This window comes from Lutra lutra, chromosome 2 (genome assembly GCF_902655055.1).
Source record: "Lutra lutra chromosome 2, mLutLut1.2, whole genome shotgun sequence".
NCBI lineage: Eukaryota > Metazoa > Chordata > Mammalia > Carnivora > Mustelidae > Lutra > Lutra lutra.
This window is the reverse complement of record NC_062279.1, coordinates 7,404,689-7,418,237: the sequence shown is the minus strand read 5'-3', so window position 1 is coordinate 7,418,237 and position 13,549 is coordinate 7,404,689. Positions and strand designations below refer to the sequence as shown.

The following is a 13,549-nucleotide window of genomic DNA, read 5'->3' as shown; positions in this document are numbered from 1 at the left end:
AACTTAGTAAGCAAACTTAAAAAGAAATAGAAACCTTGATTAGTTCTATAACCATTAGCAAATTAGATCAGTAGTTAAAATTGTTCCCACAAAGTCCATACATATTCTGAATGGTTTTACTAACTAGTTCTACCAAATATTTATGGTGCAGCTAAAGCTGATGCAGACAGTCCCACAATCCTAGAGTATGGAAAAAGGAGGTCACTTTATAAGACTGGGATAAACCTGCTTCCAAAACAAGAGAGCAAAAATTAGATGTCGGTCACATTCATTACACTCATTAACATAGATATCCCTATCCTCACCCACTACACTTTTAGCCTCATTTTATATTCCTTTGTTTCACCTTCACTCTATTTTACCACCAGTGGCTTCTTAAAATTTCCTCAGATACTCTAGTCACACACCTGCCTCAGGACATTAGCGTCTACTTTTTCTGTCTGAAACCCTCTTCTCCTTCGTGGACAGCCCTTTGTCTCCTGCAGGTCTTTTTTAAAATGTCATCTTGGTTATTCCTTTCCTGAAAAAACTGAAATCATTATTCCCATGTTCCCTATGCTTTCTTCCCTGTTTTGGTTTTTTTGCTCTGCACTTTTCACGATCTCATATATATTATTACTTCTGCATCTTGCTTATTGTCTGTCTCCCGCTTCTAGAAAGAGAGCAGAGCTTTTTGTTGACTGATTGACTTCCACAGCTCTGGCAGTTAGCATACTGCCGAGCACCTGGTGAAGACTCAGGAACTATTTGTGGAATGAATTGATAAATGCAAAAGTATTGAACAAAATGTTAGCATGACGAGTTCAGCAATGTATGAAAAATACAGTCTGACTCAGTTGGATTTTTCTCAAGGAATGCTAGTTTAAATTAGAAAAACTTACTGAAATGGCAGATAAAAGGAAACAACAAAATTATTTCAACAGATGGGGAAAAGTGTGTTACCTCTTTAACCAATAAACCAGCAACAAACATCACACTTAATGGTAAAACATGGCAAGTGTTTTCTTTATTATGAGGAACAAGAAAAGGTGCCCTTTTCTCATTGTTTCTACTCTTCTCATTGCATTTTATCTGACAGAATAAGCCCATAGAAGGATAAATGCAAGGTACAAATAATGAAAAGAAAGAAAGCTCAAAACTTCCACAGATGATCTGATTATCAACAAATTCAGAGTAATTCACAGAATCAAAATAATTCAGAAGATCATCAAAAGAATTTGGCAAAATTTCTAGATACAAAATCGGTGTATAAATACCATTCAGAATCCCAGTTAGTTAAATTATGGAATCAGACAGACTTTCGGAAATTTACATGGCAATGTAGATTAATAGCGTGATACACATGAGGAGGATGAACAAATGGGGGAATTGTCGCCACCACAAGTGAAAACATATTATAAGGCAGTGTGACATTGACCCAGGGACAGACCAGGACACTGGTGGACCAAAACAGACAGCTCCTCAATACACCCAGACCTCTCGGAGTACTCGGTGATGACCAAGGTGTCACTGTAGCTCAGTAGAGAAAGCATCAACTCATTGGTAAATGGTGTTAGGAAGTATTTATCAGTGAATAAAATTGTCAGTCTCATTTGTCAGTCTCATTTCCAGAATCCACCACTGTGTTGCTAGACTCTCTTCTCAGTTGCTTATCTTCCAGGCTCTTTTTCCTTTACATTCTTTCCCCTTGACTTATCTTGGTGAACTTTGTGGAATGAGCCAAGGCAAAGGCTTGTGTTTACTTCACGATGTTTAAAGGGGAGTACATTAATCATGTATCTCCTCTTTCTGAAAAATATGGAGTATGTCAAGAACTTCTGGTTTTTTTTTTTAATTTTTATATTAGGACAAGTCAGTGTGTAACCCCACTAAATATCAGATAAATGCTAATGTTTAGAGTGTGTTGAAAAGAAAGTCTTGTAATTCCTTTGCTATTTTTTTCTTTTTTAAAAAAGATTTTATTTATTTATTTGATAGAGATAGTGAGAGAGAACATGAGAGGGGAGAAGGTCAGAGGGAGAAGCAGACTCCCCGTGGAGCCGGGAGTCCGATGCGGGACTCAATCCCGGGACTCCAGGATCATGACGTGAGCTGAAGGCAGTTGCTTAACCAACTGAGCCACCCAGGCACCCAACTATTTTTTTTTTAATATGAAAGTAAAGGCATAGTGTTCATTCATTTGAGAAAATGCAACCAGGAGCTAGTATGTATGAGACGTGCTTCTCTGTGCATACTGGTCGCGTCTCCTGGATAGCATGTCAAATTCCATGTTCAGTATTTGAACCAGCAGCTCTACCTGAGAATTGGTGGCCTATTCTCATCATATCTAGTCTTGAAAGTGTTTCCTGTGTAAAGTAGTCTTTATTGTTTTTAATAGAGATTTTCTCAAGAAATGTGTTTTCTCCAGTGCCAACACTCCACTTACGACACTTTCTCTGATAATCATTAAATGGAGTGGTTTCTCATCTCGAGGTGTAGTAGAAACGTGGTGGTGGGGGGGGCAGCCGAATCCTCAGCCTTAAAGGATGATTGTTGGGAGCATGTCATGGGCCCCAGAGCACGGTTGCCATGGTGATTCTGCTGCTCTGCCAAGGCTGTTTCTCACTGTGGGTGGAAAGAAGTTCCCCTGCCAGCAACTATGTGGGATTCTGGCAGCTGGAGAGAAGGCAGAAATGCTGCGCTGCTTCCCCAGATGGGAGTTCTGAGTCTTCTTTTAAATGTAATAGGCAGCTCAGGCCCTGTGGAGGATGGTGGGGTAGTTAGGAACTAGCCCATTACAAGTGCAAAATGTGCACGATAAGATTCTGCAAGTGTTTTATTTTGAGTGGAAGCTTTGCAGAGGATCAGGACTCCAACTGACGGGGTGTAGCCTGACTTGGCAGTAAGGGAGGGTTAGAGAAATTTGTATTCGTCAATAGGGTTAATATAATTCTGAGGGATTTAAATGGCAACATTTAAATAGGGAGTAAAAGAAATATTGCCATTTAATTTGGAGATCTTGAACTCATTCAGAAATGCCGGTTAACTGGGGTTGTCAGATTGGGTTTCCGTAGTATTGAGATCTCATGTTTTTCTAAAAATAAAAGGCATTACTATAACTAATCCTTTCGACTATGACACCGATAACCACCACCACCCTCCCTCCCCTGAGATATATGGGGTCTAGGTAGCTAGGCTTGTTTTCATGGGGGTCCTAGTAACGGTCCATCAAAACCACAACAGAGAAAATGTGACATAAGTAGAACCTGACTCTCAATCAGAATTCAGATTGGCAGAATTAAGCAAAAGTCTTCAGCAGCATTTTGGTGATCATCTGTAGGCTTCCCACTTCCTTTGCCCCTGGGCCTCATTCTGATTTTATTTTTGCTTTGTTAGAAGCTTTAATAAGACCCAGGAGAGGTAATTCCTATCTATGAATTTAATGTTTGGACTTTTTTCTTTATATTTAAACTTCTATTCTGAAGGCTTTTGTTGATTACATTAATTTGGTTTTGACACCTCAGTGCCTGCAGAAGAAATCCCACGTACCTATATCGAATTCTTCCAGAATAGTAGAGGAGAGAAATCACAAAGGAATTAGATTTGAAGTCATAGGGCTGTTTGGGGGCACTCGCCAAAATAAGGGTAACTCCTGTTTGTGTTGGTACCAATTCTGTTTCTTATTCTTTATTTTTAAATAATCAATAAGGTGAATTTTTTACAACATGGAAAGACAAAGAATAGTTCAAAGATTTTTATGCTATCCTGTTTATCTCCACTCAAAACTGTGTTCAGTGATATTCAGAGACCGCACACTCTGGTCTCATCCATCTGCTAGCGAAATCTCTTCCTATCATATGAAGTGTCAAGCTGTTCTAACCTTTTCTACTTCCCCACATTGTGTGTGTGTGTGTGTGTGTGTGTGTGTGTGTGTGTGTGTGTATGTATGTCAGGGAAGGAATGTTCAGGAAATGATTTCCTGTACTAACAATTGCTGTGTAAGTGAAGAATGTTCAGATGTCTTTTTTTGCCTCTGGGGCAGATGAGGTGAGCCATAATTCTTCGAAGAAGGCCAGTTCCAGGGGTGCCTGGGTGGTTCAGTGGTTAAGCCTCTGCCTTTGGCTCAGGTCATGATCTCAGGGTCCTGGAATGGAGCCCTGCATCGGGCTCTCTGCTCAGTGGGAAGCCTGCTTCCTCCTCTCTCTCTGCCTGCCTCTCTGCCTACTTGTGATCTCTATCAAATAAATAAATAAAATCTTAAAAAAAAAAAAAAAGAAGAAGCCCAGTTCCAATTTTTCAGTTCCATAATTTTCCAGTATGAAAATTAGCAGGATGGACCACTCTCTAAATACAAAATTACTTCACACAGGAACTTTACAATGGTCACATGCATTGTATGTTACTATAAACATATGCATTCTAGATAAAGTGCACACAGATCTTCCTGTGACTTACTTAAGTACAGTAAATAACAAACCATTTTCCAATTTCCTTTATTTGTTTCTGCAGAAAGGAAGAGCCAGTTAGGTAGAGAGCTTTTGAGAGGCTTTAGCAGTACAAAAGGAGATTTAATCAAGAATTTCCAAAAGGAGAGGAGTAGGAGGGAATCTCTGGAGTAGAATATATAGAGGGGAGATGGGGGGGAGGGGACGACGACACAAACACACACAGCGGGATGGAGGGGAAACTGAGATCATCTGAGAAGTTGCTTTGAGCCTCGCAGCCCCTTACTTAGGCTTCCTTTCTTCCCAGCAGCTGGTACAGAGTACCTCGTCAGTATGTTTTATTGCAGAACATACACACTTAAGCATTTCTAGTTAAGCTCCTGGAGGTTATCTAGCAAATTTTGACACTTATTTTTAATATGAACAACCATGCTTTTCTGATGTCATAGACTAGAAAGCTGTCTTTCAAAAGACTAATGTGAAAAAACTTTAAAAAGCAAAAGTGATTCCTGTAGTCAAAGTATTTTTGAAAACCATACTACAACACAGTCATCGTTAATCTTAATAGAGTTAAAGGTGTGTCTAGTAGTGGTAGCCCGGACATTTATTGAGTGGTTAGTTCATGGCACACACTGTTTCATGGATTAGCTCACTGTAATGTAATGTAATTTAAATTACATTCTAATTGTAATTAAATTGTAATTTAATATACAAATTAAATTTATAATTTATTATGTTTAATACATGTAATAAATTTATTAAATATAATAATAAATTTGTTACATGTATTTATTTATTATAAATTAATTTATTATATTTAATAACATACATTGTCATATTATACAGTCATAACATACAGTATATCATAACATAGTGTCATATTAAAAATTTTGGTTGTACAATAGAGTGATTGAAGAGTTCTGTACATTGCTCAGTGCTCATCATGACAAATGCACTCTTTCTTCCCCAGCACTTCTTCACCCATACCTACCCCTTTCCCCTCCGGTAACCATCTGTTTTCTAGAGTAAAGAGTCTGTTTTCGTTTGTCTCTTTTTTTCCCTTTGTTCATTTGTTTTGTTTCCTAAATTCCACATATGAGTGAGATCATATGGTATCTGTCTTTCTCTGACGGACTTATTTCACTTAGCATCATACTCTCCAGCTCCATCCATGTTGTTGCAAATGGCAAGATTTCATTCTTTTTATGGCTGAGTCATATTCCATTGTATACATACGCCACATATTCTTTACCCATTTATCTATCAATGGGCACTTGGGTTTCTTTCATAATTTGGTTATTGTAGATAATGCGCTATAAATGTTGAGGTGCATATATCTTATTGAATTAGTGTTCTCATATTCTTTGGGTAAATACCCAGTAGTGTGATTACCTACTTAATGCTCACAAGAATTATTTGAGGGGAATTCTTACCATCACCCTTTTACAAATGATGAAATGAAAAGCATGAATTTGCCAAAAACCACACAGTGGTAGAACAAGGATTTTACCTGTCCTGGTCTCTCATTTTTCAGTATCCTTCTCTCTTTTTTTTTTTTTTCAATTATATGCTACAGCACGAAGTAGATTACATATTTGAGTTACTACGAAGGTAACATAAATTAATATCTGAACTCAGAAGCCTCTAAAATGATTTGCTTTACTAAGTGCAGTGTACGTGGATATTGCCTAGTCTGTTCTCTTTCCCTCCTGAAAACCGCTGAGCAAAGTTTACTAAATTGGGTTCACAACAAACAGGTTTTGACCCACTATTTTTAAAACACAGCTAAAAGGAGATACATAGAATAAATGTCATTGAAATAAAAACAGAAGCAGATGAAATTGGGCAGCAATGAAGTCAAGAGAGAATGCTGTGGGTGCATGTGGTGAAGGTTATTACTGGAAGTCTGGGTCAGGACAGAAGGGCTTCTTTTGGTTTGTGGGTAGAAGAAGAAGAAGACTTCAAGGGAATTAAATATCCTCTTCTCTGTGGACAATGGGTCTATAATTAAGTAACTTGATTTTTCTACCCTCCAGGGCAGGCTGGTTGCGCGTGTTGACCTGATACTACCTACAAATGCAAATATGCTTTCCTATAAGGCTCACATTTTTCTAAGAATTAATTAGATGGAGAAACAATATTCATTCCTAACTATTTTCCGTTGGTCTTCTGCAGGGTGTTTTGAGTGCTGTATTAAATGCCTGGGAGGCATTCCCTATGCCTCCCTGATCGCCACCATCCTGCTTTATGCTGGGGTTGCCCTGTTCTGTGGCTGCGGCCATGAAGCACTCTCTGGAACGGTCAACATCCTGCAAACCTACTTCGAGATGGCGAGAACCGCTGGAGACACACTCGACGTCTTTACCATGTAAGTCCCTCTAGCATCACTTCTCGTGTTGAGAGTGTGTTCATGTTGCTGTGTGTCGAATGAATAGGGAGGCAGTGTTATAGAGGAAGAAACAAATACCCTGATTATATACACACGTCAAGAGAACATGGAACTTTACCATGACTTCAGGACAGAGAGCAGAAGATCAGGAGCCAACTGAATCTAGACTTAATTTATATATTAATTTGACTGTCAAGTTTTACCAGAACTTCAGTTACCATTAAGTGGAATGCTTGCAAATTGTGTCTGATCTTCCAATCTGAGCAGAGGGTGTTCTAGTAGTACAGAGCAGAGAATAGAGATCAGGGCCAGGTATAAATGTAGACTCTGCTGCTAATTCTAGAAAAATTACCAAAACTCTGTGGGTGCCCTCACATTTTTAAAAATTTTAATTCAGCATTGGGTATGGTACCATCTTTCTTTCCCTGCCTCCCAGAAGTGATGTGGACCTCTAAGAAATCTTGGTGAATGGTTCTTATCAGACTTCTGTTAACAACAAATCATCAATAATATTGAGCAGCTTTCTGGAAACCTGATTTATGCTTAAAAGGTACATTTCACTCATAAATTGCAACCTCCTGGGATTGCTAAACTTTAATATTTTTTAAAAAGTAACTCAAACACAGTCTGGAAGTAAAAGTCTGCTCAAGTTTCAGTCCCTTATTGCTTAAGATCACAGAGAACTAATGTTTAGGATTGAATTTAGCCCCAAATAAAGTCCCGATTCAGATCATTTAGTCAGTGATGCAGTGCCCACAGAAGGAAAATAACTCATTTGTACACTGTATTTGATAATCCCAGCCAGTAGTCGACTTTCCATTTCGTTGGCCACCATAGCATTTATGGCTCCTACAACCTCTTGCGTTTATTTCATGCTTCTTGATACTGTGCAATTTTGTAATATTTTTCATGTTGCTGTATTTTGTCATTCTGAGTAAATTCAATAACCTTCTTAATTTATATAGACTTTTTTCTGGAATATGATGGGTTTAGAGTTAACAAATATCAGTAGTTAATATGGCTGGTGAGAGTGACTTTGCCCTTTACTCTCACAACTCGATCAAAAAGGTCAGGGATATGTGTTATTTGCCCAGGGCCAGTTCCCACTGAGGTGTGTAATTACAACCCAAGACGCTAATCTAAGACAACACTTGGTCAACCTGCACAACTTTCTAGATAGAAGATAACTTTTCTCCAATTCCAATACCAGAAAATACATCATATTGCTAAATTTTTAAATAACCCATCCCCTACAGACAATCTTGAATAAAATATTGCTCACAGATTATATTTATTATTTTATTAATTAAAGGTGCTCATTTCTTTTTTTTAAAGGATTTTTTTATTATTTGAGAGAGAGAGAGAGAGAATGACAGTGAGAGAGGAAACACAAGCAATGGAGTGGGAGAGGGAGAAGCAGGCTTCCCACTGAGCAGGGAGCCTGATGCGGGGCTGGATCCCAGAACCCTGAGATCATGACCTGAGCCAAAGACAGACGCTTAATCCCTGAGCCACCCAGGCACCCCTAAAGTTGCTTATTTTTATGTAAAGAAAAGAGAAACATAGTACACATTTCTATTATGTAATAGAGCAAGAATTTCCTCCTTTGCAGAGTAGAGGGTCTGTACCCTTGGACAGAGTGCATAGTAAAATTTTGTGGAAAAGGAAAAATTTATTTTAAATATTTATGTTTATCTAGAATACATTGGCAATTAAATTTTGGGAAAGATTGGCCATGAAGTAAGAAATATGACAAAGCAGGGGCGCCTGAGTGGCTCAGTGGGTTAAGCCTCTGCCTTCAGCTCAGGTCATGATCTCAGGGTCCTGGGATCGAGCCCTGCATCAGGCTCTCTGTTCAGCAGGGAGCCTGCTTCCTCCTCTCTCTCTGCCTGCCTCTCTGCCTACTTGTGATCTCTCTGTCAAATAAATAAATAAAATCTTAAAAAAAAAAAAATGACAAAGCAGGTGTGTGAGACAGAGAACCTCTCCCAACATAGTTATTAAGAGGAGAAAGGAGTTGATGACCCACTCAGTTAAGAACAGATTATTCAGGGGCACCTGGGTGGCTCAGTCATTAAGCATCTGCCTTCATCTCAGGTCATGATCCCAGGGTTCTGGGATCGAGCCCCGCATCAGGCTCCCTGCTTGGCAGGAAGCCTCCTTCTCCCTCTCCCACTCCCCCTGCTTAATTCCCTCTCTCTCTCTCTCTCTCTCAAATAAACAAATAAAATATTTAAAAAAAAGAACTGAAATTATTTCAAAACAGTCCCTAACTCTGAAGTACCAATTTAGAGTTTCATCAGTATCAGTGACTAATGGAAATGAGCTAATGGCAAATTTTAAAAACTATAACCTAAAAAAAGACAAAGGAATTACATCAGTTTCTTTGGATTTCCCAATGTAATTTTATTTTAGAGATTATTTTGAAAAATTACCATCATTCATTAAATTAAATTCCTTAAACCCTTAGCAGACAGTTTGTCAATTTCCATTACATTAGCTCTATAGCATGGATTGATCCTTGGAAGTTTGTAGGTGATAGTCGTCATTTAGAATATGACTGAATGATCTGAAAATGCTTTGAATTATTGCAGGTTAGTTTGCAGAGATCCCGAAGAAAATGATTGCAAGGATATATTTTAATGTGATAAAACTGACATTTTCTTTTTAGTTTTAGCTCAGCCTACACTGGACAAAATATGTTTTCACTGTGCATTATTTTAAGCTACCACAGATGTCCTTAAAATCTACAGATTCTCTATATTTAGGCTATACCCAAATTGCTAACTTTAGATATAGAATAGAAGTTTGTAAGAAATCATGAGTCTAATAAATGACATGAGATGATTGTACACATCTATTAGAAACCGTTGTCAAGATACTTACTTGACATTTAGACAGCAGACTTTAATATATCACAGAATTCTACTAAAGCTCTGAAGGAGTAGTGTAGGGGGTAGTTCAGAAGAGAAATCAGAGATCATATGCTTAATTTGGTACTTTTACCTTTGCTCTGTCCCATTGGAAGTTAACTGTGAGATTAATAATGCATTTTTGGGAAGAATACCATTTTGATTGGAAGAAAAGCAAGTGCTCAAATTATTTTTATATTTCAAATAACTAAAATTCTTAAACAAGGGCTTGTGAAGCTATCAAAGGAATTCGGACGCTTTCCTTATCAGTAAACTGTTTGTGAAAACAGAGGGAAGATAGGTACCATAAACTACTAGATACCATTGGTACCAACTGACTGCATGCAAAGATTCACATACAGGTTTAGAGCAAGTAGAGATTATCCTATGGGATGCTGCCTTACAGGGATATCAGGGGAATAGGTATGGGGAAGGGGAAACAGAGGGCATAAAATAAGGAAATATAGAATAGCGGTGGCTGAGAGATGGATTTGCAGAAAATAGAACTTGCTTGGAAACAAGCTAAGGTAAGTTTGGAAAAGAGTGTGTAATAGAATGGAAAGAAAGCACTCACTGGCCAATTTTAATCATTTATAATCTGTTTTTTTCTCTATAGTTCACATGCTTGGTTCAACCAAATTAGGCACTCCTGTCTCATTTTCTTATAAAGGAAAAGAAATTTGTTTACTGGATATGTGAACTAAAAGATAAAACCAATTGCTCAAGCCTCTACTTGTCCTCCTGTGGTCGTCAGAATCTGAGGATTCCTTCGTTCTTTATCTCAGCTTCTCTATCTCTGTCTCTTTCCTATCTTCTTTCCCTTAAACACATGTGCATATCTCAACATGGTCCACATCTCCTTGTCTACAGGAAGGAACATGAATTCAGGCACAGTGAACGATGACGATTTCATTTCACTAAGCATCTGTCTGTATGCAAAACTGACTTCCCATAAATAAATCTGCGTATAAGAAATAATATTATAAGTACATGTAGGAATACTCTCCATTCTCATGCAACCTGTGTTTTGGGCATAAAATTCTCAATACCTTTAGCCTTCTCCAGAGGAACGTGACCAAAGTGATGTCATCCATCAAACCGTTGTGTCATACTCCATTTGAGAAGTGGACATCCCCATAGAGACTAGAGGGAATTTCTCAAAGATTTTTGTGACCCACCAATATACTTTTTAGTATCACTCTGTCCCTCCTCATTAACTTGGTTTCCGAAAGACTCTTCATCCCTTTCAAGTCTGTGGTCTTTTGTTGGCTCCAAAGTGTTATGACAATGAGAGTGTGGCCCAGCCCACTGCTTCCCTTAGAGGATAGTCTTACACTCCGACTATAATTTTTTCTAGATTGACACCTCCTTTCAGGCCCACTCCACTCTGGCGAGAGTTCCCTGCCTCACCATTATCTGCTATATGATGAGGAGATCATTTTCTGATCTGTGACTCAGCCTTTCTTACCTGAGAGCCCCTTGGCAAGGTAATATTATGTGATCCGTCAGTGTCTTTTGGCTGAGTGAACAAGAAACAGGGGATGCATTTTACCTCTGCAGAGCAGACTCATAAAGGACAATGAAATATGGAAACTGGTTAGAAAATTAGATCTCAAACGATCCAAACCACTAATTTTGCTAAGTGACTTGGCTTCTTGAGTAACTGTCTGGAAGACCGAGCAAGAGACAGTCTTATTCACAAATACTTCCCCCTGTAATTTATTAGACAGGGATTGTGTTTGGGTTTTGACAAATTATAGTGAGGGTCTAGGATCTGGTACCCTTGATTTCTAGAGTGAATATATTTTATTTTCAAAGTTTAATACTGTTAATTGAACTTAATGCATCCAGAACTGAGGTTACTAGATAATGAGTTCTTTGGTATTGAATGCACACATAAAAATTTATCTCTGTTTGCCTAAAGCAAAAGCAGGCAGTAAGCACAGATAAAATAGAGAAACTGGTTTTGCTCTCAACTTCCCTTATGTAAATTTCTAAATCTGCTTGGATACCCTCCCCAGTGTCCATCACCAGCCACCCTGTCCCTATCCCCCCTACTTCCAGCAACCCTCAGTTTGTTTCCCGAGATTAAGAGTCTCTCTTATCATTTGTCTCCCTCCCTGGTTTCATCTTGTTTCATTTTTATAGGGAAATAGTTTTTGACTCAGTGTAAAGAACTTTCCAAGTCAAGAGTTTTCTGAAGAGCACTTGGTGTGCCTTGGAATGTACTGATTTGCCTGAGAACGAAGGCGTTCAGACAAGGCCGGCAATGAACTTCCAGTTCTGAGATGCTTACAACCTCTAATTCTCTTGCTAAGCCTTAGTCTTTATTCAAGAGCAACAATCTTAGTGTTTTTGCCTGCTTTGCAAATTGGGTTATTGTGAATAGCAAGTATGGAAACATAGTTAAAGCTTATATTTATTATATTTCTGTGTTTTTGTTTTCAAATATGCAGATGTCATTTTTCAGGCTAATCTTTTGTCTAATTTGTTTTTTAATGAATTCACTTATTCAGCAAAAAATAGTGGGTCATACTATGTGCCAGTTACTATGCTAATCCTTAGGGATTGAATAGAACAAGACAGATTGATTTTCCTCAAACCCTGACATGGGAAAGATATGTTAGCAAAGTGCTGTCTACATCAGGCTAAACAGATAGGAATCCAAGAATGCTAGATTCAGTACTTGAGCTGATCTCCAGGATGCATCAGGTTGAGAAGTAGAGGGAATGGAGAAGCTACAATAATTAATACTGTAGAGCACGGGAATAAAAAAAATATATATATCAAATGGACCAGAATAGAGGGAGTAAAAGATAATTAACTGTATATAAGTAGTTATAAATACATTTAAAATTATGTCTCTATTCACATTTTTGCCAAGACTTTCAGATAAATTTAAAATTTAAGAATAAACTAATTTGTAGAAACTAGAAGAAAAATATATTGGGTTTCATATATCATGGGGCAAGAAGTAACTAAGAAATATCAGATATCACAAAGGAAATTATATATGGATTTGATATAATATAAATTAAATTTTACTCATTGAAGTATTACTAAAAAAAAAAACAAATATACAGAGAACTGAAAAATATATTTACTACTTACATGACAAGAGGTCCTAATTTTAAAAAGGCAGAGTCAATTCAACAGCAAAAGTATACAGTTTGCCATGGAAAAATAGTCAAAATACAAAAACATTTCATTGAGGAATACAAATGGTTAATAGCTTGTATTAGTAGTAATACTAATACAACTACTACTAATTATTAAATGTTAAGTATTAAATACTACTAAGTATTAAATACTAATACAACTAATAGTAGTAGTAGTAGTTCATCCACACTACTGAAAAAAGAAAATTAAAAGGATGCTGTTGTCTTTACTGTCAAATTATCAGAAAAATTGAATGCTAATACCTGGTATAGGAAACAGAGAATAAGCCCCCTAATTTGTTCTCAATGCGTTTTTTTGTGGGGTTTTTTGGGTTTTTTTGTTTTTTGTTTTTTTGGTTCGGACTTTCTGGATATCACGTTGACAATACATTCAGAGATTGTATGTACAGTAGATTCAGAGATTCTTACAGAGATTCACCTGAAATGATCATTGTTACCATGCGCTTTGTAAGGGTGGAGCATTAGCTTCCTATTGCTGCTGTAACAAATTAAAACAAATTTAATGGATTAAAAAGGCACAAATTTATTCTTTTTTTTTTTAATAGTTCTGGATATCGGAAGTCTGAAATGGCTCTTACTGGGTTTATTGAAATAGGCTGAAATCAAGGTATTGGCAGGTTGTGTTCCATCCAGAGGCTCCAGGGG

At 37.6% G+C, this 13,549-nt stretch overlaps 1 protein-coding gene across 2 annotated transcripts in view; it reads left to right on the top strand.

Annotated features, from left to right (window-relative positions):
• The window catches only part of GPM6A (glycoprotein M6A), a 342,376-nt gene that overhangs the window by 289,565 nt on the left and 39,262 nt on the right, over positions 1–13,549 (top strand). For both annotated transcript variants that reach the window (XM_047714058.1, XM_047714051.1), the window contains exon 2: positions 6,600–6,792. In XM_047714058.1, the coding sequence (XP_047570014.1) occupies positions 6,600–6,792 (193 nt within the window). The remainder of the gene's footprint in view (positions 1–6,599; positions 6,793–13,549) is intronic.